Below are 23,014 nucleotides of genomic sequence, written 5' to 3'. Positions count from 1 at the left end.
GGATCAAGTGAACAACTAGTTCAATATTTAAATTTCGAGATTAAGTGGGGAAAAGTGTTACAATCGACAATACGATTGTGCCTATGAGAAAGTCATTAAGGATGATGACTAGGTTAAGTGGGCAGAGTGTCACAACCTGAAAAAGAATCAGCCCGAGGGAAAGCTTCGGAACAGATTACCTTGTTGATCGAATATCTTAAGGCAAGGACACTTGTTTGAGATTCGAATCACTCCACGAGCAAAATCGATCATGTCTAACTTGAATGATTCTAAACATGCAATCTAAACTTAACCCTAATAATAAAGAATCACTCCAAGAGAAAGTAAAATTCAGATTACCTTGTTGATCAAATATCTCAAGCCAAGAACACTTGTTTGAGATTCGAATCACTCCATAAGTAAGGTTGATCAGGTCAAACTTGAAAGATTTTACATGTAACCTAAACTACATAGAATTGCAAATAAACTTAGTCATTGGCTAAAGGAAAATACAAATGCTCATTTTACTACATTTTTCAAATCTTCTTTACAATGATAACCTACTAGCTTTATATAGCCTCAAAACCCTTGACCTTAAATGATATATTTAAAGAGTTTGTAACAATATAAACTTCTAGAAAGATGTGAAGAAAATGTTGTCAAAATTATCAAAAGATTGAGAAAGTAGGTGTGGCCCCCACACACTAGACAGACAAGGGGCGACCCTCAAGTGACGTCCATCCGGCGACCGTGAGGGTCAAGATTGAGAAGTACCATGATACGACCGAGGAGGACGGTGCATCATCCAACACACCAAGAATGTGCATTCATAAGGCATACATACACTAGGTTTGAAAGAATGATGCGACACGAGTGTTGAAGACAAACTCGAAGAGGGCTGGGTAGGGCCTTAGGCCATAACCTTAGAAGTCGAAGTTTTGATATGAGTTTGGACATGCGGCTCTAGAGTTAACTCCGCCTGTATGAAAGATGAAAGCTCACCAAATTTAGTGTCAATTGGATACTCGAGGGACGCTGTATGGGGTCATATAACTGCTTGCCAAAATGACGTCTATTCGAGAAAAATTGGTAATGCCTCAAAATATACTATATGAGGGAGGCATGATGTTAACTTTCCACCACTCCTATGTCATGTGACCTAAGTGAACTATCTTGTGGTATATATGTGTGTTTGAGTATGGACAATAGTTGTGGGACGAGCGTCTCTAGCGTATTCCTTTGAAAAGGGTCTTTCAAGGAAAGTATCGAACGACACAGGTGTGCCGACATTGCACCCAAGCCCATGTGATATGAACTAAGGCATCTCAATCATACAATATGACCGGAAAGAAGTAATGAAGAATGTTATTCAAATTACTACACCATAGAGTTAAAGTTCGGTTAAAATTGAACTCTAAGTTACAATCAATTTTAAAGAATGTCTCATGTATGTAACGAGGCTTTGAAGATACTCGAGCAAATGGTTATAAATTTATGATCATTAAGCGCACCTTGATTTTTATTTTAAATCATTATCGCCCAAAGAAAACAAAAAAACAGAGAGAATATCAGAGCAGGCAGTTGGGCAGTGGTGAGTAAGCGAAGCTTTGACAGAGGAGACGACAATGGCGAACCCTAGAAGGACCTCAATTTCGTTGTTATCTTCAAGCAATCCACAAAGCTTAGAGAGTCCATTTCACGTTCAATCCCATGGCCGAACTCTTTCTCTCTCGTTACGCTTCTTATTCTCGTTTCTGAAGAACTTTCTGAAGAAGCCTCACGCGTTCCCTTTCTTGCTCTCTGTTTTCCTGTTACTCACATGGATTTCTCTCAGAATCCAGCACTCTTCTTCTCAATTCTCCTCTCCCGATTCCTCCCGCTTTGAACAGAATCCTGATTCGTGGAGCAAGGACGACGATCTCAAGGCCAACCTCGTTCGCTTCAAGTCTGGATTTCCTTCCCCGATTTCCAGGGACAAAAGGGGCTGGCTACTCGATCCTATTTCCCTTGCGCTTGATTCTGGCATTCCTGGTAATCGGATCGTCTTCGCTTTTGGTTTGAATTCATTAGTGCTTCGTTTAGTTTGCGCTGAATTCGGCTTTTGGGTGCTACGTAGCGTATTATGAGTTTTTTGGTATTCCTGGTAATCCGATCATCTTTGCTTTGGGTTTGAATTCATTATTGTTTCGTTTAGTTTGCGCTGGATTCGGCTTTTGGGTGCTACGTAGTCTATTATGAGTTTTTTGGCATTCCTGGTAATCCGATCATCTTCGCTTTTGGTTTGAATTCATTAGTGTTCCGTTTAGTTTGCGCTGAATTCGGCTTTTGGGTGTCTACGTAGCCTATTATGAGTTTTCTGGGTGTTAAATTATACGCGCGTCTTCATTTCTTTGAGCCTGAAACTGCATGGAATTCTATCCACTGCCACTGGAATCCAAACCCAGTTATTTATTAAGCCTATAGGTGCTCCAAAATCATTTAGTTCTTCAATTCCTATTACCTGGTTTACGGCTTTGTGATTTCCGATTGAAGCCCTCGTTCATTTCTGTGATCATTTCGTTATTCTCGCAGGTGGAGCAGTGTCCTGTGCTTCTGTTCATATTGGGGAAATTCAACCTGGTGCTATGAGGGGAAACCACAGACATCATACATGTAACGAGACATTTGTCCTGTGGGGGGCTAGAACAAAATTCAGGGTAAGCTAAGGATTAGGAGATTGAAAACCATTTGTTTGTTTTATATTAAGCATTTTATGGATGTGACATAGAGCTGGGAACTGTTTCCTTGAACGTAAAAAGGTAAAATTCAAAATTAAATGTCTCAACGATCTTGTTTTATTTGTATAGATAATTAATTCTCTTATCCTGTTACTAATATGGATTCTTTGTATCTTTATCCACCCTATACAGTTGGAGAACAGCAAGGTAGGCGATAAGGGATATGCTGAAGTGATAATCAGTGCGGATGAGGTTGCTGTTGCAGCAAGTCCAAGAGGAACAGCCCATGCACTGATAAACATGGATCCCGTTCGGACTACATTATTTCTGGGGTGTCAAGATGGTATTATAAACTATAACAGTTCGACTTCAGATTTTAAAGTTTGGAAAGATCTTTAGTTGCAATAACCTATCTTAATTCAGCCCCTATTTAGGTCTCGGTAAGAATATTCTTCGGCTGTTCTTCATCCCTTCTATTTCCCTTTTCCTAAAATTCGATCTCTTGTTTTTCACATTTGGAGATTTTTTTTGCTAGGTGGAGGGGATAGCATTGTATTTCAAATTTAGGGAATTTGTGATCAAGTTGTCGTGAGGTGAGATAAATTATTACATCTTTGTATACAGTATTCTTTATAATGTATGAAGTACACTGAAGTCTAAAAGCACAATGGTTCTCTGGATCTATGAAGGCTTCAATGTGATGAAGTTCATAATAAATAAAATGTATATGCACAATTATGCATAATATTAGTAATTAGTATCAATCATGATATAGAGCAAATGAAAGTCGAGCATTATTAGACATTCAACCTCTACAAAATCCTTACAGTACAGTACAAAATTACATTAGAAGTCATCATCGAAGTAGGATTTCATCACTATTTTCTGCCGTCATTAGACTTATAGCCCCTCCACATTTTCCTCTTCTAGTATCATTTTCATGTGCCTCCACAAGTATTGGAGGGAGGGAGGAAGAGAGCTTCGAGAGAGAATGTCAAATGGAAAAGATTAATCCGCAGTTCTCGTTCAAGTTTTTCATATATTTCTTTAAAAAATGTTCTTTAAGCGTTCGTGCTCAAGCAAGGCGAGGTGCCTTGCCTGAGTGTAGGTGCACACTTTTTGAAGTTTCTAAAACAGTGTATATACATAGGTTTCAGCTGTAAACTTGACAAAGCTTAAACAATTAGTCCAGTTGTGAAGCTCAACCTTCTTTTTCTTTCTTTTTGATAAAACAATTTTATTCATAAATTGGAAAGTGTTGTACAGAAAAGTTTGACATCTGAGTTTCTGATCACTGAATCATATTGTGGCACATTTCTTGCAAGTTCTATTCATTTTAGCTTCACAAAGTTGAAAATAAACGTTGTAAATTCTAACATCTCTATATATTCATATTTTCAATTACTCAATGTAGTTTTCCACCTTCTTATGCCACATGAAAGTGCTCATATACTGAAATTTTATTGTTAGTGTATTCAGTTTTCTTTCTGTTGTAGAAATGTCGAATCAACCAGCTTTCTATTTTGGGATTATATTTTTACTCAAAAGACCTCGGTAGAAGCTGTTCGGGGCGTTTTTAATTTCCACCAATTTCCTCCATGGATGGTAAAATCAGCATCATGTAAGTTGGCTGATAATTCCCTTGAAAAACATTAGTCTTTTTGTGGAAATTTAGAAGAATTTTGCAGAATGTCATAAGATTGTGGGAAGATATTTGGCATCTTATAGTCTTTGTTGCTTCTTGCTCCTGGAATGCTCTCGCAAATTCGCTTTCTGTAATTCTTTTGCCTAGGATCTTTTTCTGGAGAGCGTCTTCCTCTTTGGCCTCCCTATAGCTTCCAACTTTTCAATGAAACGGTCTCGTTCCATACGAGGAAAACAATGTCTATTGAACGTGATTTTGTAGTTTCTTATTTGATGATGAAAATACTTGAATAGTGAAAAGGGTTTTGGAAGCATAAGCATGAATGAATACTTTTCTTTAGCCAAGATTAGCTGTGTAAATTGAAAAGGTTCTATTATGTATGAAACTTCTTATCCTGTCATCAAGCTTTTCATTAGTAACTGATCATTCTTAGTTACTGTTCCTCTCAAAAGAGAAGTTGCCAAGTTTAGAACACCTGTTTCATTTGGACTTAACTTGTACGTATGTGAATGTGAGGGTGGTTAAGCTTGAAAGCTAACTAAAGGAAGCAAGCAAGAAGGTTGCTTGTACCAGAATGCAAGTTTGGACATTGAGATATTGTTGTTTTAGCATGTTTATATAAAGAAGCTAAATTCTGAAGCCCTTCATATCGAACTAGTGTGAGAACGAAAGAGGAGAGAGATTTGTGTATCGATGGAGGCAACGAAGAGGATGGCAGTTCTGGTGGGTTGTAATTACCCTAATACCAAGTATGAGTTACATGGCTGCATAAATGATGTGATGGCCATGCGAGAGACACTGATGAACAGGTTCGGTTTTGAAGAGAGCAATATTCAGGTGCTGACCGATGAGCCAGGCTCGTTGTTGATGCCGACTGGTGCCAACATCAAACGCTCACTCGGGCGAATGGTTGGTAAGGCAAAATCAGGTGATGTGCTGTTCTTTCATTACAGTGGACATGGAACCAGAGTTCCTTCCATGAAACATGGAAACTTCTCTCGGCAAGATGAGGCCATTGTGCCCTGTGACTTCAATCTCATTACAGGTTTGTCTATGTTGTTATTTAGATTAGGAAAGTGATTCATGAAACTGCAATAATTCAGCTGAGTTTTTTGTGTTATGCAGACATTGATTTTCGTCGTCTTGTAAACCGCCTGCCTAAAGGAACGAGCTTCACCATGATTTCGGACTCGTGCCATAGCGGAGGTCTGATCGACAAGGAGAAAGAGCAGATTGGACCTTCGGCCATTATCAATGACGAAAAGCTCCAACTCCGATATACCCCGGACGCTGCAAAGGCAAAAACCATCCCCTTCCAATCAATTCTACAACACCTTTCATTGCATACCAACATCAACACAACAGACATTGGCACACACTTGCTTGAATCCTTCGGAGCAGACGCCAGTCTCAAGTTTCAGCTGGACTCGCGCGAACTCGACACGATCAACTCGCTGAAGAAGCCTGATGCAGGGATTCTGCTGAGTGGGTGCCAAGCAAATGAGAGTTCAGCAGACATGAACCCAGATAATGCAGCTGGGAAAGCATATGGCGCATTCAGCAATGCGATCGAGAACGTGCTGAAGGAGAACCCCGCTGCGCTTTCGAACAAACAGGTGGTGGTGATGGCGAGAGGAATGTTGAAGAAGCAAGGCTTGGGGCAGCAGCATCCCTGCCTGTATTGCAGCGACGAGAATGCAGAGGCAATGTTCTTGTGCCAGAACCCATGAGCTCATGCTCAGCCCATATAGCAGACCGGTGAAAAAGTGAAATGAAATAAATCAAACTCTGGTTATTTTTATTATTTTTAAACTTCAATAAAAATGGATTAATCGATAATGTTTATATATATATATATATATTATATAATTTCATGTCAAAGGAAACCCAACCTTTAAATTATGTATTTAACGTCTACGAATTTAAAAAAAAAGTTGAATAAGTTAAGAATCAAAAATTGATTTATTGAACAAAAAAGTCAAATATATAAGAGCATATTAGACCGAATTTGAAGTTTAGATACCAATTGAATACAAAATTGAACCCGGCAAAAGGTGGATTATACAAAGCAGGACAACGGGGATGGAATTGTTAGAGCCGATCTTCCTTTTCGAAGAGAAGTATAGTGTTGAACGGGTCGGTGTAATTGTTGAGTTCTATGGTGGTGAACTTAATGGAGTCAGTTATAGTGATCCTGCTACTGTGAGCTCAATTGGGTGAATTTTTTTAATTAGATCGTGCTACTTTAAAATCCGATGGGGTTTTTCGTACCAGTTCAAGGAGTTGGTTTATTGTGAGCTCAATTGGGTGAATTTTTTTAATTAGATCGTGCTACTTTAAAATTCGATGGGGTTTTTCGTACCAGTTCAAGGAGTTGGTTTACGTTAAAAGCAAATAGACTTGATCCTAAAAATTCAAAGACTAAACTTATAATTTAACCAATATTTTTTCAATAATGAGTAAAGATTTAATGCTCATTATCATATTAATTCTATATTCTATCGATTCAATACAATTTTCAAACACAAATTTTAAAATTTAAGAAGTGAATTTATAATTTAATAAAAAAAAATACTTTAAAATAGTCCACGATTATTTTTAATTTAGTTTTAAAATATTCAAGAGTAAAAAAAAAAAAAAAAGTTGATAATCTAAATTTGTAATTTTTTTCCATTTAAAAAAACATTATAAAAGAAAAATATCGAAAAAGAATATTCAAATATATTATAAAATAAAAAAATAAAAAAAAAAATATTTAAGGGGGGTGGGGCCAGGGTGTTGTGGGTCCCACCACAGAATAGGCTGATGTGGCAGTCAAAAGTGAAGGAAATGACCGGGTGGCGTCCAAACCGCGTATCCACTCCCCTTCTTTTCCGATTAAAAAATTCGTTTCCCTTCCGTTTTTTTTACCGTTACGCGGTGGGAGGAGAGCTGTATCCGCTACATCCACTCCCACAGTATTACTTTCTCAACCTATACGTGTCATGGTTTTATTGGTTCTTTCATTCCACGTGGCAGTAAAATAAGACAAAATTTCTCTGATTTGAATCGTACGTGATTCCGTCCGGATGCTCTTCTTTCCCCTTTTTTTCAGTCCCTTTTTATGTTACTTTACCATTTTACCCCTCTTGAGTTGACCTTTATATGTTGCAAATTCCAATTTCGTTTTTAGGACCTCGAAATACCTCAAATGCCCTTCATTGTTTCTTTTCCCTTTAGACACAAGTTTAAAAAATAAAAAATAAAAAATAAAAAAATGTTTTCCTTTATGTATTTAGCTCACTTCATTAAATTAAAATAAATTATAACGATAGTATTTGCAACACCCGAGTCTAGTTATTATATTTTTTTTAAGAAGATCAACACGAACATTTTAATAATTATATCAAGTGAGATCATTATTATAATTATTTTTATTTTCCACCTCTATATATACGAAATATAATATATATTTAAAACTTTAAATATCTTTTTATTTATTTGAGTTTTAAATTGTTTGTATATTATTATTAATAATAAAAGAGATTTGCTTTTCCTTTAAAGATTCCTTCTAGCTTGGTGGGTTGTTTGAGATATTTTAATTTTTAGCATTTTAAATTCCTCAAATACCCTTCCCTTTTTGACACCATTTTATTTTTATTTTTATTTTTATTATAAAGTCAAATAATTAAATCATTGTTTAATATTAACCTTTTGGATCATATTTAAATAAAATATATAATAAAAAATAATAATAAAAAAACTATTATTTTATTTATGTGCTTTTCTCAAGGGCATTATGGTAAATGTGCAAACAAAATGACTAGCAAAAGAAAAGGTGAAAATGGAAATGGTAATTATGGAAAAAGAAGAAGGGTAAATGGGTAAAATTGGAAGGAAAAAAAGTCTTAAAGAAGAGGTGGAGCGCTCGTATAAAAGTCAAGCCAATTCTCATTCTTCCTTGCAACAACTGCAAACAAAAAACAGAAAACCCCTTTTCTTCTTCTTCTTCTTCATCTTCTCCGGCCGGTGGCTGCCATCTCTCTCTCTCTCTCTCTCTCTCTCTCTCTCTCTTTCTCTGAATTTCTCTGAATTTCTCTCTATAGGTTGCTTAGTTTTAGCATATTTCTTCTGAATCATTTGCTTGTAGAAAAGTACTACTTCATTCGATTATCTTCTCGAGTGAACAGTAATGGCGGATCAGCTAACGGATGATCAGATCTCTGAGTTCAAGGAGGCCTTCAGCTTGTTCGACAAGGACGGCGACGGTTCGTTCTATTTCGATTCTCTTTTCTTTTGATTCTGCATTGCTTTTCGTTCTCACGTTCTCGTCAGTCAGTGTGCTGGATCTCTGGTTTTCCGTTATATTTTTCTCCTTTCTCTATGTTTATCTGTTATTTTTACCGATTTTTTGTTGTTCATTTCCGGTTTTCTTTATTGCTTTTGTTGTGTGATTCGTTTCGCTTGATCGAGGATTAGGATTGGCTTCATTAATGTTGTTCGTTTGTGTCGGATCTCTGCATCCTTTAGCGATTCAAGTTTGATTTATAGTTTTGTATGAGCTCGTGAACTCGTGGAATCTCTGTTTTCCAGTGAAGTGATTCTGGATTCTGAGTGAACATTTAAATTACGCTGGATACCAATTAATCCATGAGGATCTCACGAATTCAGTTCACTCATTTTTCTTTGCCTTTATATCGATCTTACAGGCTGTATCACAACCAAGGAGCTTGGTACTGTTATGAGGTCGCTAGGTCAGAATCCAACGGAGGCGGAGCTTCAGGACATGATCAATGAGGTCGATGCTGATGGCAACGGAACAATCGACTTCCCAGAGTTCCTAAATCTCATGGCTAGGAAGATGAAGGATACCGACTCGGAGGAGGAGTTGAAAGAGGCATTCCGTGTGTTCGATAAGGATCAGAATGGCTTCATCTCCGCTGCTGAGCTGCGCCATGTGATGACCAATCTCGGCGAGAAACTGACCGAGGAGGAGGTGGATGAGATGATCAGAGAAGCCGATGTGGATGGCGATGGCCAGATTAACTACGACGAATTTGTCAAGGTCATGATGGCCAAGTAAAAGTCATCATCATCCTTCCACTATCACCAGAACCAAAAAAAAAAAAAGTAGCAAAAATAGGAAGGGCTGGTTAACTTCTATTGGATCCTCCGGGTTTGCCGTTCGAATTTAAATCCAAATCTATGATAGAAAATAGTGTCTGCTCTCTGTTTCTTACGTTTTCAGTTTGAATGTATCATCATATCATGTGACTAAGAAAATGTGTCTTCGCTGTTCTTCCTTTCTTCTTCTTTTTCTTGTCTCTCTGTAGGGTTTAATTTTTGTGCATTACATCATTTGGATTATGGCTGGTTGCTTTTTTGTTTCTATAAATTACTTCTTAAATTCAAAGGCTACTTAAAGTTTTTGGATGATACAATTAATTAATCCACCTCTCAAGAAAGATGTTTCAATGAAGACAATTCAAATTATGCATACTCATATGTTGAAGAAAGAGTAAACTCCATCAGTGATTCGGTCAATGAAAGTGTGTTCCTTGCACACAACACTCTTCTAACTCTCACCCTGCACCAACCTTAAAAAGCTTGCATATTAATTGACATTTTCATTCATTCAACTGATCATCACAATCTCTTCAAGCTCTTCTTTCTTGCATCTATCTTCTTCTTGTCAGCCTGCATTTTTAAGGGTCCAGCAGCTTCCTTCTTCGCCACGGCTGCTGGTGCAGCCACCCCGGAGCCCCCGACTCCTAATTCTGAGGCTGCTGCTGGTGCTGTAACATTCGGCTGCTGCTGCTCCTGGTCACCTCTCACTGCAGTATTAGATTGGGTAGTTGGGCATGCCAATGGGAGTGCAGCAGCAGATGAGTTCTTGAGATCTGTATTGAGAGTCGATGCATTTGATGGGTCGACATTGAGGGCTGTTGTGGACTCGGAGATGGCTCGGGTTTTGAACTTCGGTTTTGGCTTTGCATGGATTCCTGTATAGAGCCTGCAAGCAAAGCAACAGAAAACTTAGCTACATGTTTGCTTATTCATCATTATTGTCTTTTGAAGGATGAAGTTTCAATTTACTAGAAAATTAAATTCTTCATAGAACAAAGCAGTGGAGATGAAGAAGCAAACATGGATGCAGGTGAATCGGGATGGCTTTTGATAACCGTAAAGCCGTTTAGTTTCGAGTTTTTGGAAACTAAAGTTATAAATACTACTTCTACTTATAAGTTTCTTTGTTTTGTTTTCCACTTTCTATCCATATTACAAAAGGTAAAAACTATATTAAGAAATTGAGAACGACCCAACTAAAAAACAAAATCGTTATCAAAGGAGTCGACGCGTTTCTAGCATGTTCTTCAGAGTTTCTAAATAATCAAACAATGTTTTAGTCGTACAACCTAACATTATGAATACTTTGAGAAAGGACTTTTAACCGTTTCAAAAGTCGACCAAAATCACTCCTAGTTTGAATAGTGATTTTTGGGTTCGAGATCACATGGGTGCATCAATAAAATCCACCGAGGTCTTCGGAATAATAAACAATAACCATAACAACATTTCATATCATATCATCTTATCATATAGAACAATAATTTGGAGGGGGGAGGCTGACTCACCTGGCATGTCTGGCATACTCATCATAATTTTCAAGCAGCATCTTGCCAGCTTGTTCATTCAAAGCTGATTCTGGAAATGGTTCAATCAGTAGACATCTAACAACCTGTTCCACATAACAACCTATCATACAGAGATTCTGAAACGAAACCAATATATATTAAAGGACTTTTAAAACTGTTCTCTTCAGCGAACTTACCGTTAGGACATGTCGCAGCCCAAGGCTTGGATTCCAATCCTTCTTCAAAGTGTTGACACAAATCTCACCATTGGTCGCGATGTTTGGATGAAAGATTTTAGTAAGGAAGTAACCTGTAAAGATTTTTTTTAAAAATAAAAAAGTTAAGGATGTATAATACGCCATTGACGCGATCTAGGAGAAAGAATAGACGACACGGAATACCAGAGCAAACCTTTGGGAGGAGAATATGGGAAATCATGAGACAATATCAACTTCATGCGGAAGAGACCGTTCTCATAGGGAGTCCCCACTGCAAGGGCAACAATCATAATTCAGTAAGAAATGTAAACTATATGTCAATGAGATAAACTTCAGTCTTTAGAGTGATAAATGACATGCCTGGGCCTTCAATATCAGCAAATATTGTTGAGAAATCGTCATCGTTAACACCTACTTTTATGCCTTCGGGAGGGGATTCATCAAGGCTCTTCAACTCCTTTGCAAGTTGCTTTATAACCTTTGGTGGAAGATTTTCATTAGTGGCCTGAAACAAATTGAAATGAATGATCCATTAATGGGGTATAGCAGTAAATGGAATGAGAAACTATTTTTCATGTGATCATTTGAGCATCAAAGAATCAAAACAATTCATAAAATCGAGTAAGCGAACAGGATAAGGACATGAAAAATATACATCCTAATTGTCTCTTATTCCCGCTCCCCCGTGAAGCCAAAGATAGGGAATGTCTATGCATTCAATAAGTAAAATACAGAGTTCTAAATCTTTTGGAGGCAGGTCTGTCAACTACAAGCTTGAGTCCTTCTTTGTCCTTTCACCAGTATCCCTTCTTATTTACTCCCTCCCCAACGGACTTCCGTGCTCATGGAATCTAACTACCAACTCATTAACATAACTGAAACCCTCTGTGCACAAGTATACTTCTCGGGAAAGGGGGGGGGGGGGGNGGGGGGGGGGGGGGGGGGGGGGGGGGGGGGGGGGGGGGGGGGGGGGGGGGGGGGGGGGGGGGGGGGGGGGGGGGGGGGGGGGGGGGGGGGGGGGGGGGGGGGGGGGGGGGGGGGGGGGGGGGGGGGGGGGGGGGGGGGGGGGGGGGGGGGGGGGGTCAACGTATACGTGCAATAAGCCAAGAATTACCATATCCAATGGGAGAAAACAAAACACTTCTATGCAGCTGATAAATTGAATTAACTTTTCTCAACAATCAACAGAAACTGAGCTGAAAAACTTGCAACTTTGCCGAGCGTAAGCAACCAAGAAGCAAAAAAGAACCTGCACAGGGAATTGGAAGTTAATGTTCAAAAAAAAGAATTACTTTGGTAATGACTAAGAGGTATTTTACTGATGTAAATTGAGATACATTCAGAACAAAAGAATAGGACATCCGTACTAATTTCATGTTGCTTTGCAAAGGAAAAACAAAAAACTCTAGGGTAAAGAAACATCGAAACCTGTAATAAACTCAAAGGAGCAGTACAATAACCAAAGATAAACTAAATTGGTGCCAGAGTTGACACAAGCAAACCAATATGATGCTCATTGTACATCTAGTCGAGCTCCTACGAATTTCAAGAGAAGTGTACATGTCTAATGTCTTGTGACCAGAATCTTCCCTACGACACATATGATGTTAGGATACACCAGATGAAGGACATTGAAGAATTGATTGTACAAACCTAGAGGCAACATTACCAGATTATTATGCATGTAGGTTGTCTAATTTTAAGATATTATACCACCTTGTACTAAGGCATTCAAAACCATCCAAAGCAGAAACATAAAACAACAATGGTCGGTATGTTGGTAGTAGATCCGTGCCACACATACCAATGTGCGTGTTGTTGCTACTCATTGCGTAACTGAAGGTTATAGGTTGTAACCATTCCCGTAGACAAGAGGAGCAATTACAACTAAGATGGACATCCATAGTTGAGGATTAAATCCTAGACATTACCACTTTCTCGTGGAAACCGACATTATATGAATAACGGTAGTACAAAAAATGGAGTAAGGGATTTGAACCTACAACCTCGACCTCAAGAGAGAAAGTACATGTCAATTACTGCTAAGTTACGCTAATTATGGGAAAATAACAATAAAATTATTAATCGCTTCCACATTTCCAGATCTTTAAGCTTTTAAATGATGTAGATAGTACGCATAATTCTACAGACGCTACAGAACTGATGGAAAATCGTTACTTAAACCGATAAATGCACAGACAACAAACTTCGAAATCATCAGTAATCGACCACTGATTTGTGGATAATTTTTGAAGAATTTAAAGCTAACAAGACACGATGCAAAACATTGTTAGAGCCAAAACACTTCGGGTTACTAAAAACCCAAAAGAGAAGTTTCATAGGGGCAAAACATTGTAAAAACCTAGCCGCAATTTATGGAAGTGACACACGAACAGATGATACCTCGGCTTTCAATCAATAGAAATATACAAAAAGAAGTGCAGTAATTGCTTAAACAGACTCTTAATCTATAAACTTCAGCATCGGAAGAACAAACCCTCGTAGAATCAAATGGTTCAATCAACGGCAAGAACAACCAAGAAAAACCCTAATTCGCCCAAAATCCCCCATATCCATTTGCACCTTCACACCAAAGTAACAAGAACAACAAATACATTTCTCATCGGAAAACAAAAATTCCCCAAGCAGTCAGCAACTCAAGAGATCGAAAACTGCCCGATCGAACTATGGTGGACAGCGGAAACACCATACACAGTAAGAAAAACAAAACTGAGAAACAAGTAAACAAATTTCGTGTTCAAGTGACGGAAAAGAAAAATCCAGATGAGAAAAAGAGTACCTCCGAAGAATCCCCGCGGCTCTGATTTTTTTCTCAGGAACCAAACAGCGAGATTGAAGAATGAGTTGAGAGAACACAAAACAAAAGCTTTGATCGAAGATTTAGAGAGAAGCGTTTGAATATTTATATATTGATTTTAAATTTTAAAATATAATAATATTGGTGGAATTAAATAAATATTATTTTCCAAAAATGGACACGTGTCACTAATTTTCTTACCCATTTTTTTTAATATCATAACCACTAAATTATTAATTTGAGCGTAAAAAAAGTCACTAAATTTTAGAAAAAATTGATTATGCAATAATAATAATAATAATAATAATAATAATAATAATAAATAAATAAATAAATAAATAAATAAATAACGTATTTACTTTTATTTTAGCCTCCCCTTAATCGAGTCTTTTGTTTGACATTTGAGGATTTACCAATTTATTGACACGACTAAGTTTAGGGCATGACTCTAATACCATGTTATACGAACACGATTCTCCACAATGGTATGATATTGTCCACTTTGAGCATAAGCTCTCATGACTTTGTATTGGGCTTCCCAAGAGTCTCGTACCAATGGAGAGAATATTCTTTGTTTATAAACACATGTTCATTCCCTAAATTAATCGATCGTGGGACTTTCATCATCCAATAGTGAGCTTAATCAGATTTACGTGAAATTTATGAGTTTTTTTTTTATAAAAAAATTAATGTTAATTATGTGCGTTAAATTAAAATTAATTTTGTATAAATTTTGATATTAGTTGAAATATTGGATTTTAAAGAGAAAAATAAGAAATAAGAAATAAGAAATAAGAATTTTGTGTATTAAAAAAAGAAATGAATAAATGAATAAATTTGAATTTGAATTTGAATTTCAAAAAGAAAAAAAAAAAAATGATAAATGTTTGGCGACACGTTGAGGTGAGCTGGAAAATCTGAACTCCAAATAAACTAGCCGTTGCTATTTTTTTACAACCCAACAATTATTTTTTAAAAGTATTTTCCAATTATGACAAATTCTTAAAACATTTTTTTTTTACTATAATTAAAATTTTAATTTGACAATTTAAAGGCAATGTTATAATTAGATTAATTATAAATGCTCTATTCATTTTTTTTAATTATTTTTTGTAAAATTAGAAAAGGTAAAATATATATTATACATTATATATTGTTTCCTTCCCCTTCATAAGTATGGATAATGAGAATTCTAATCATCTTAAAACGTTAGGCAAGGGTATTTTAGTAATTTCAATTGTTTTAAATTATTTGTCAACTAATCGTTTAGCCTTTATCCAATTAAATTTTTTTTTTGGAAGAGTTTACGGAAGACAGAGTTGTTGAATTAGATTTTAGATGATATGTTGAGGGCTTGTGACTTGCACTTGCACTTAGTGGAATTTCCATATAACAACTACCATACAACGATCAAGATGACACCTTTTGAAATCTTGTATGGTAGAAGATGTCGATCCTCAGTGTTTTGGCAAGAGGTGGGGATCCAACAATTATTAGGGCCTAAGTTGGTACGGACGACGGATGAGGCTGTGTAGAGGATCAGAGTAAGAATTCAGATAGTGCAAAGCAGAGGAGCTACGTTGACTCCAGGAGAAATGATCTCGAATTTGAAGTAGGAGATCACGTGTTTCTCAAGGTTGCTCCTATGAAATGAGTGTTGAGGTTCGGAAGAGAGGGAAACTTAGCACCCGTTTTATAGGCCCATTTGAAATCCTAGAACGTAGAAGACTAGTGACATACATATTAGCCTTGCCGCCAACTCTCGTCACGGTCGACAATGTGTTCCATGTATCCATGCTCAGGACGTACACTGCCAACCCCTCACACGTGGTTGACTTTGAGACACTACCTCTGCGAGAAGATTTGAGTTATGAGGAACCCCCACAAGGATCCTGGCGAGATGTGTGAAGATCCTACGAAACAGAGAAATTAGTCTAGTGAAGTTGCAGTGGTGTAACCACCAGCTTGAAGAAGCGACTTGGGAATGAGAGACCGATATGAAGACACGATACCCAGAGTTGTTTCAAGAACTAGAAACTTTCAAGGACAAAAATTCTCAAAGGGGGATGATTTGTAATACCTAGCGGTCCAAAGGAGGAAAAAAATGAAAGACGCATGTGCAGCGTCGTACGCTGCTCGTTGACGACACGTACAGAGGGTAGGCAGTGAAAGACCTTTGTCCCATCCCTCATCGAGATCACGCGAGAATAGAGAAGGGTGAGATTAAGGCGGCTTGCCGGTTGAGGAAGGAAGAAGGGATTGCCATTGTCGAAGGGAGAAGGCACCGGAGTGAGACCAAAACCCACATTTGCCAGAGAAAGCTCGTACCTAATCCACTAGCAATTCGTAACCAATTGGAGATGGAAGTTTGGGCATTTTGCTCGCAAGCCAACACGCACGCCCGAACCCATGCGACCCAACGTCGCACGGGTCAACCTGTGCACCCAACCTGATGGTCCCGACCAATTCAATTTAGTTGGGCCGGTTCAAACCGGTTTGGTCCAATTGGGCCAACCCTACCTGATATGAACCAAGAGACATAATCATACAATATACTTCAATGAAGATGTAAAGAAAATATTGTTGAAATTATCGAAAGATATTTTAATTCACGTCACATCGAAGAAGAATGAAGTTTCATGTTATAAATTTTGGGTGGATTACAATTTAGAGTCATTGTATTTCATTAATCTATTTTAAGACTTTTTAGTTACTTTAGGTTACAATTACATAAGGGTTATTTATGACCATTAAGTATCAATGTTATAGCTCTTGGAATGCCTCTAATAGTTTCATTTTGAGACTATATAAAGACATGTATGTTGTATTTATAGGTAGACTTGGAAAATGTAGTAAAAAAAACCTTTGTGCTTTCTTTAGCCAATGACTAAGTTTCTTATGTAGTTTAGGTTGCATGTAGAATCATTCAAGCTCGACATGATCAATCTTGCTTGTAGAGTGATTCGAATCTCAAACAAGTGTTCTTGCGTTGAGATATTTGATCAACAAGAATCATTCAAGCTAGGCATGGTTGATCTTGCTTGTGAAGTGATTCGAATCTCAAACAATGTTTTTGCTTTGAGATATACGATCAACAATGTAATCCGAATCTTACTCCCCTTGTAGTGATTTCCACACATCACTACTTCTTTTTATGTAATTTCTCGTTTTAACTCCGATTTTGGCGCCGTTTTAACCATTTTTCATCATTTTTCTCAATCTAAGAGCTATTTCAGGAGTGTGGCCAATTTTGAAATCTCCGAGATACAAACCCGAATAAAAAGTGTTACGTTTTCCAAGTAAGTGGCACCTCAGAATCTTGGATTTGGCTATTCTCGTACTATGCATGAAAATATGATATAAGAAGCATGTCATAGAAATTTGAGCATGGAATGAGTTGGTTTGATGTACACAAGAGCACGTTAAACATTATGATGCACATTTACAAAGGAATGAATTATTGAGCTATGATTTGACCGAAATTCATAGCATGCCTTTAGTATGATACAAAGAATGTTATAGGAACCTTATTATAAATGTTGAGCATAAAATGAGCTGAGATGATGTATGTTGAATGCTATTATGCATGTGTACTAAACACGCATGCACTACCTTATGAAATGAAATTCATGATAGGTATCCATGTTTAGATCACTATGCTCTATCTTTATTTCATATGTTGTGATGTATGCGATTGTACGGGGACGATTAAGGGTTTGCCAACTAACTTTTAATCGAGAATCTGACTCGATTGTCAAGGGTCCGGATAACCATAAAACTGACTTAGGATATTTTATGACTTATGACTGTACCCTGTGGGGACTACTATGATGTTTGCCAATTAGCTTCCCGTAGTGAGCCTGTCACGAGTGACAGAGATCTATAGTTGTACCTTACGAGTTGGTTGACGATTATTGTTCATGCATGCGAGTTATGCGATTATATGGGGACGGTAGGGGTTCGCCAACTAGCCCCTCATCGTAAACCTGACTCGATTTTTAGAGGTCCAGGTAACCATAGAACTGGCATGATGTTTTACGAGGTATGATTTGTGCCCTATGGGAACTATTAGGAAGTTCTCCAATTAACTTTCTTTTGGTGAACCTGCCACGAGCGGTAGGAGTTCACAATTGCACCTTAGAGTTGGTTTAGCCTTAGCATGCATGAACCGTATGAGATTTATATCGAGGTTGCACCTCGATGACCTAGAGTTATGGTAATAAGGGAGACTAACATAAACAACTAACGAGGAGACCTCAAAAGCTTAAGAATATGTCAAGGGCTGGAGGTCCCGTTAGGACCAAGAACTAAGAATGAGATGATTAAACCTAGGGTCTAGCATAGGAGACGCCTATATTGGGGAACTAATCCCCAAATGAGAATAAGAAACCGAACAAGTTAACTAAGATAAATAAAACTTGATAACGAACTATGAACTACCAGCAAGCTACTTACAGAGTATATTTGATATACTCATCATTGCTATTTTGACTTTTCTTTCAGAGGAGGCATGATGGAGCGGACGAGGCAGAGGCGCACACTAGCTAGGGGCTATGAGGTTCTGGGCTAGATCGGTGTCGTGTACCCCATTGATATGTTTTCCTTTATGAACCCCTAATGTTTTTGTATTTCAAGATTTCACGAACTACCTATATCATATTTTTGTGTGTGCACGTATGGGTTGTCAGTATGTAATGTATTTTCGAACGATGTCGTATTAAATCTATATTTCCTCTATTTGCATAAATGTTTAAGAGTTTTAAATCAAATGCATATTTTAAATTATTTCCACGTTAGTGAGTAACGATCAGTGGCTTGAGTCCCTTGAAAAGCGAGTCATTACACACACAAAGTGTCGCTGTGATACCGACAGTCACAGTCATACTTTTTTAACCATACGCTGTCGTGATATTGACATGCTTACGATCACCTTTAGGGGAACCCAAGCTCCATATTCATTTTTCACCCGACTTTGTGGCTTCGTTGGACCTTAGGCGAGGTTTGTCTTCGCCAACCAAATGTCACCTATGTGGAACCCAAGCTTGTTCGACCACACACACTGCCTACGTGTGCATTTTCAAGCGTTTGCAACACAACCGACTTGCCTCTACATTAGGTCAAGTCATTCGAATCGACCTTGCCTCTGCTCGGAGCTAAGGTTTCATGCAACATTTCATCCCATCATCTCATCTTGGTTCTCAATTAACATGGCCCATATGTCTTGACGCTGTCCCAAGTCACGGGTGTCGTCAGTCATTGTAGCTCACTCAGTCATGCCATCGAGAACAAGCCCACGTGTCGTTCATAACATCCAGACATCCCAAACATTCATCCATCTGGGTACTATCAAGGTATTAGCCCTCTTGTGCCCATGCCATGTCATTTACGGACTCCATACAGGATAGTAGGTACAAAATCTAACCTCCGACACATGGGCTGGGACACAGTACCAGCACATCCGTGCCATTCGATACTGTCCTTGAAAAAATCATTTCAAAGGAAGTCCCCCGGGACACTCATTTCGAAATGTTGACCTTCACTGTGACACACACATGTCAATGGGAAGCGCGCTTAGGCTATAGGGCCCAGGGGTGGTGGACAGTTGACATCATGCCTCCCCGTAAGGTACATTTTGAGATATTTCTAAATTGTTGAGGGTAGACATAGTTTTGGCTCATAGACATATGGTGTCATGGAGCGTCTATCCGGTGTCCGATTGAGACCAAATTTGGTAAGTTTTCATATTTCATATGGACAGACTTACTCCAGAAATGCTTGTCCAAATTTCCTTCGAAACTCCAACTTTTGAGGTTAAATCCTGGGGCCCTCTATTAGGCCCTTTAACAAGCCTATCTGTGACGTTCATGTCTACTTGTTGCCCCTATCTTGCTTATGCCTCGTTTCCTATTCAATGCACACATTATATGGTGTGTTAGATAATACATCGTCCTCCTCGATCGCATCATGACATTCTTCTATATTGGCCCTCGCGTGGTCAGATGGGTGCCACTTTGCTTATCTCAACACAAGGGTCACAACCTACTCTCTTGATAATATGACTGTGATACTATGCTCATAACATGTGATACACTCTCATTGGCACATCCGACTCCCCATTGCCAGGTTTGATCCACTGCTGCATTATTACTACACATTTTCTTTTATTTATCCTCCACTTGTTGCGTGTCTTTTACCTTCACTTGACACATATCACCCGCTGTTGCTTAACTCATGGCACCTTCTCCTTCCAGATGCGTTCGATTCCTCCTTGTTTGAGGCATGTCACCTACAATTTAACTTCATGAATTATTTTCAACATGTCGTGATTTATTTATGTTTTTTTTAATTTCTTTCGATTTTTGTATCTTTTCCTACGTAACTTGATTCCTTCACCGTTCTTGAGGTTTTTCGCTCGAAAATACTTCCTCATGGTCGGATCGGAGAATCGAGTCAATTATCGATGGTTGTTCCATTATATTGCCTCCCATCCCCTAACTGGGGGCATAAGATCGTGCTTATTCATAGTTTCCTTTTGAATGCACATGCACACATTATACGGTTTGTTAGATGATGCACTGTCCCCCCCCCTAACGGGCTAGGTTGGACTCGTGCTACATTACTTGTACACATTTCGATTTGAACTCGTACCCTTTCGAACCAGAGCCTAAATCTGGCGCCTTAGACCGGTCGACCAAACTATCAAGTTGTTGGCACATGCATTTGTGTAATTTTTTTTTAATTGTAGTTCATATATTTATTTAATAATATCTCAAATTTTATTGTTTCGATGGTTTCCATTATATTTACATTCAATATTGTCTCAGAGATATATAAGATTAATATTAATACAATTAATTTACAACACTTCAATAATTGTGATTACTAAGCAAATATAATAACACAAAACCAAAAAAATTGATGTCGTGAATCAATTTATGTAGCTTGCTTGAAGAATGGATCGAAATTTAAACGGATTGAAAACATGGAGTGAGTACAACACTCAATTAGTAGCTTACTTGTAGACTCTTAATCGTGGCTATGGTGGGTGTTAAGGTATACTACCTTGTTCTAACCGATAACTTGGCATGGTTTTTGAACTTGTCCCTAAACTACTCCCCAAGGAAGATCTAGAAAGTCAGATGGTTGGTGAATATCATGAATGTGAAACATTTCATCCGACAAGAAAAGTTGTTAGGACATCCTAAAGACAAGTCAACAATAACATGAGACAGGGTAACATGGGAGACATGGCAGACGTCCGGTAAAAACATGGTACATGGCATCCCACCTCCATTAGAAAAACATAGAATCATGATTCATCTCGTAGTGGGAGGTCAAAAATCATATAGGACATAGATGGGAGTAGCACCTAGTAATCTTAAAAGGGTCATGGTAAATTTAGAGCCGAGGGTGCGTGGTGCTCTTATTTGACTTGGTTCATGGCTCTCGAGTAGCATCTTAGTACTTAAATTCATGGGCTAACCCTATGATATAATATCACTCGTAACACACCAAAATCATGTAATGTAATACAAGGTTCATGGTCGTACAGTAACATAAGTTATATTTATGGCATTTTCATGAGCTTAAATCAATCACATTACCATACACAAGAGTCATATTAAATTTTAAACTTATTGAGTTAATGAGGTACTTAAAATCTTATGGTTTAAAATTAGAGACATTTGGTCTTGTTTCATGGACACCCTGGTTTGAGCTTCAACCATGATCTAATGATGGTAAGACTTTGCATAGTTTTTAGAATTCATTAAATAAGGTCTCTCATAAAATTGCTCGTTAGTTATAGAACATTTGGGTCACAAATCATCTATTCGTCATTTTATACCTATCTTTATTAGACCTGTCCTTTCCTTGTTGACTGAATGTGAAAAAGGCATTTTTCAACATTTTACGGTGGTTGTTTGACCTTAATTTCTTCACGAAAGTCATAGATGGAATTGCAAATAAGAAGAAGAGATCATCTTCTTACCTTATCATAGACAGGTACGTCAAGTTATATGCCATTAAAGTTGGCTAAAAAATAGATTCCTCATCGGAGTGTACCTACAAATCTTTTTTATTGGTCGGACCAATCTAGACCTGCATAAGTACGATTCCTTCCCTAAATATAATAGTTTAAGGTGGTAGGGCCTCAATTAAGGACAAAACAAAGCTTCAATAATAGTTTTAAAAAAGGATTACAATATCACGTTCCTCCCTTCCCCCCAATTATCTCTTCTCAACCAACGGGAATATGAGGTTCCTTCAAAGAAATAGAAAAATAAAAATGTCGGATTTGAAAAAAACAAGAAATGGCAGAAGCAGATTTACACGAACAGAGATGTCGTAAGTTTGCAAAGGTATATATTAGATCTTTCTTTTCTTTTATTCTAATTTTATTTTTAGGAAATCACTGTTATAGCTTAGATCTTCCCTAGTTTTGTTGCAATTATTTAGATGTAAGTTAAAAATTATCAAGAAACTAGCCAAAGAATCAAAAGAGGAAAAAAAAAAAAAAAAAGCTCCCTACATTTTGAGAACATTTCTAAACTGTTGAGAGTAGACATAGTTTTGATGCACAGACATACGATGTCATGGAACGTCTGTCCGTTGTCCGATCCAAATTTTGTAAGCTTTCATATTTCTTGCCGCTATCTTGCTTATGCCTCGTTTCCAAATTTTGTAAGCTTTCATATTTCTTGCCGCTATCTTGCTTATGCCTCGTTTCATCCAAATTTTGTAAGCTAGCTTTCATATTTCTTGCCGCTATCTTGCTTATGCCTCGTTTCCTTTCCAAATTTTGTAAGCTTTCATATTTCTTGCCCCTATCTTGCTTATGCCTCGTTTCCTATTCAATGTACACATTATCTGGTGTGTTAAATAATGCACCGTCCTCCTCAATCGCATCATGACATTCTTTTCTATTGGCCCTCCCGTGGCCAAATGGGCTACTATCTCAATGTGAGGGTCACAACCTACTCTCTTCATAATATCGCATCATGACATTCTTCTCTATTGGCCCT

At 37.8% G+C, this 23,014-nt stretch overlaps 4 protein-coding genes across 7 annotated transcripts; 3 read left to right on the top strand and 1 right to left on the bottom strand.

Annotated features, from left to right (window-relative positions):
- Positions 1–1,513: 1,513 nt before the first annotated feature.
- LOC111803357 lies at positions 1,514–4,657 on the top strand. Of its 3 annotated transcripts, XR_002816367.1 has the most exons (5): positions 1,514–2,010; positions 2,551–2,675; positions 2,889–3,136; positions 3,232–3,289; positions 4,193–4,657. XR_002816367.1 is itself a non-coding variant. In XM_023687721.1 (4 exons), the coding sequence occupies exons 1-3, from the start codon at positions 1,605–1,607 to the stop codon at positions 3,093–3,095; spliced, it is 738 nt and encodes a 245-aa protein (XP_023543489.1). In that variant the 5' UTR covers positions 1,514–1,604; the 3' UTR covers positions 3,096–3,136; positions 3,232–3,460. The 3 variants fall into 3 exon arrangements, 2 of the variants coding, with proteins under 2 accessions (XP_023543489.1, XP_023543488.1); XM_023687721.1 differs by lacking the exon at positions 4,193–4,657 and having other exon boundaries at positions 3,232–3,460; XM_023687720.1 differs by lacking the exon at positions 4,193–4,657 and having other exon boundaries at positions 2,889–3,460.
- LOC111803347 (metacaspase-9) lies at positions 4,230–6,180 on the top strand. 2 transcript variants are annotated; one of them, XM_023687705.1, is made up of 3 exons: positions 4,230–4,317; positions 5,000–5,386; positions 5,467–6,180. In XM_023687705.1, the coding sequence occupies exons 2-3, from the start codon at positions 5,035–5,037 to the stop codon at positions 6,069–6,071; spliced, it is 957 nt and encodes a 318-aa protein (XP_023543473.1). In that variant the 5' UTR covers positions 4,230–4,317; positions 5,000–5,034; the 3' UTR covers positions 6,072–6,180. The 2 variants fall into 2 exon arrangements, with proteins under 2 accessions (XP_023543473.1, XP_023543474.1); XM_023687706.1 differs by lacking the exon at positions 4,230–4,317 and having other exon boundaries at positions 4,764–5,386.
- Positions 6,181–8,344: 2,164 nt separating this feature from the next.
- LOC111803364 (calmodulin) lies at positions 8,345–9,626 on the top strand. Its single transcript, XM_023687729.1, has 2 exons — positions 8,345–8,588; positions 9,030–9,626. Exons 1-2 carry the CDS (start codon positions 8,513–8,515, stop codon positions 9,401–9,403), a joined length of 450 nt encoding a protein of 149 aa, XP_023543497.1. The 5' UTR covers positions 8,345–8,512; the 3' UTR covers positions 9,404–9,626.
- A 161-nt stretch (positions 9,627–9,787) lies between these two features.
- LOC111803353 (ubiquitin-conjugating enzyme E2 22-like) lies at positions 9,788–14,081 on the bottom strand. The gene is made up of 7 exons (XM_023687714.1): positions 13,974–14,081; positions 12,288–12,422; positions 11,534–11,678; positions 11,367–11,444; positions 11,153–11,265; positions 10,956–11,059; positions 9,788–10,333 (listed from the first exon to the last, which is right to left on the bottom strand). The coding sequence occupies exons 2-7, from the start codon at positions 12,288–12,290 to the stop codon at positions 9,967–9,969; spliced, it is 810 nt and encodes a 269-aa protein (XP_023543482.1). The 5' UTR covers positions 12,291–12,422; positions 13,974–14,081; the 3' UTR covers positions 9,788–9,966.
- Between the last annotated feature and the right edge of the window lie 8,933 nt (positions 14,082–23,014).

This window comes from Cucurbita pepo, chromosome LG10 (genome assembly GCF_002806865.2).
Source record: "Cucurbita pepo subsp. pepo cultivar mu-cu-16 chromosome LG10, ASM280686v2, whole genome shotgun sequence".
Classification (NCBI taxonomy): Eukaryota; Viridiplantae; Streptophyta; class Magnoliopsida; order Cucurbitales; family Cucurbitaceae; genus Cucurbita; species Cucurbita pepo.
The sequence above is the reverse complement of the archived record's forward strand: the minus strand, read 5'-3'. Positions and strand labels throughout refer to the sequence as shown.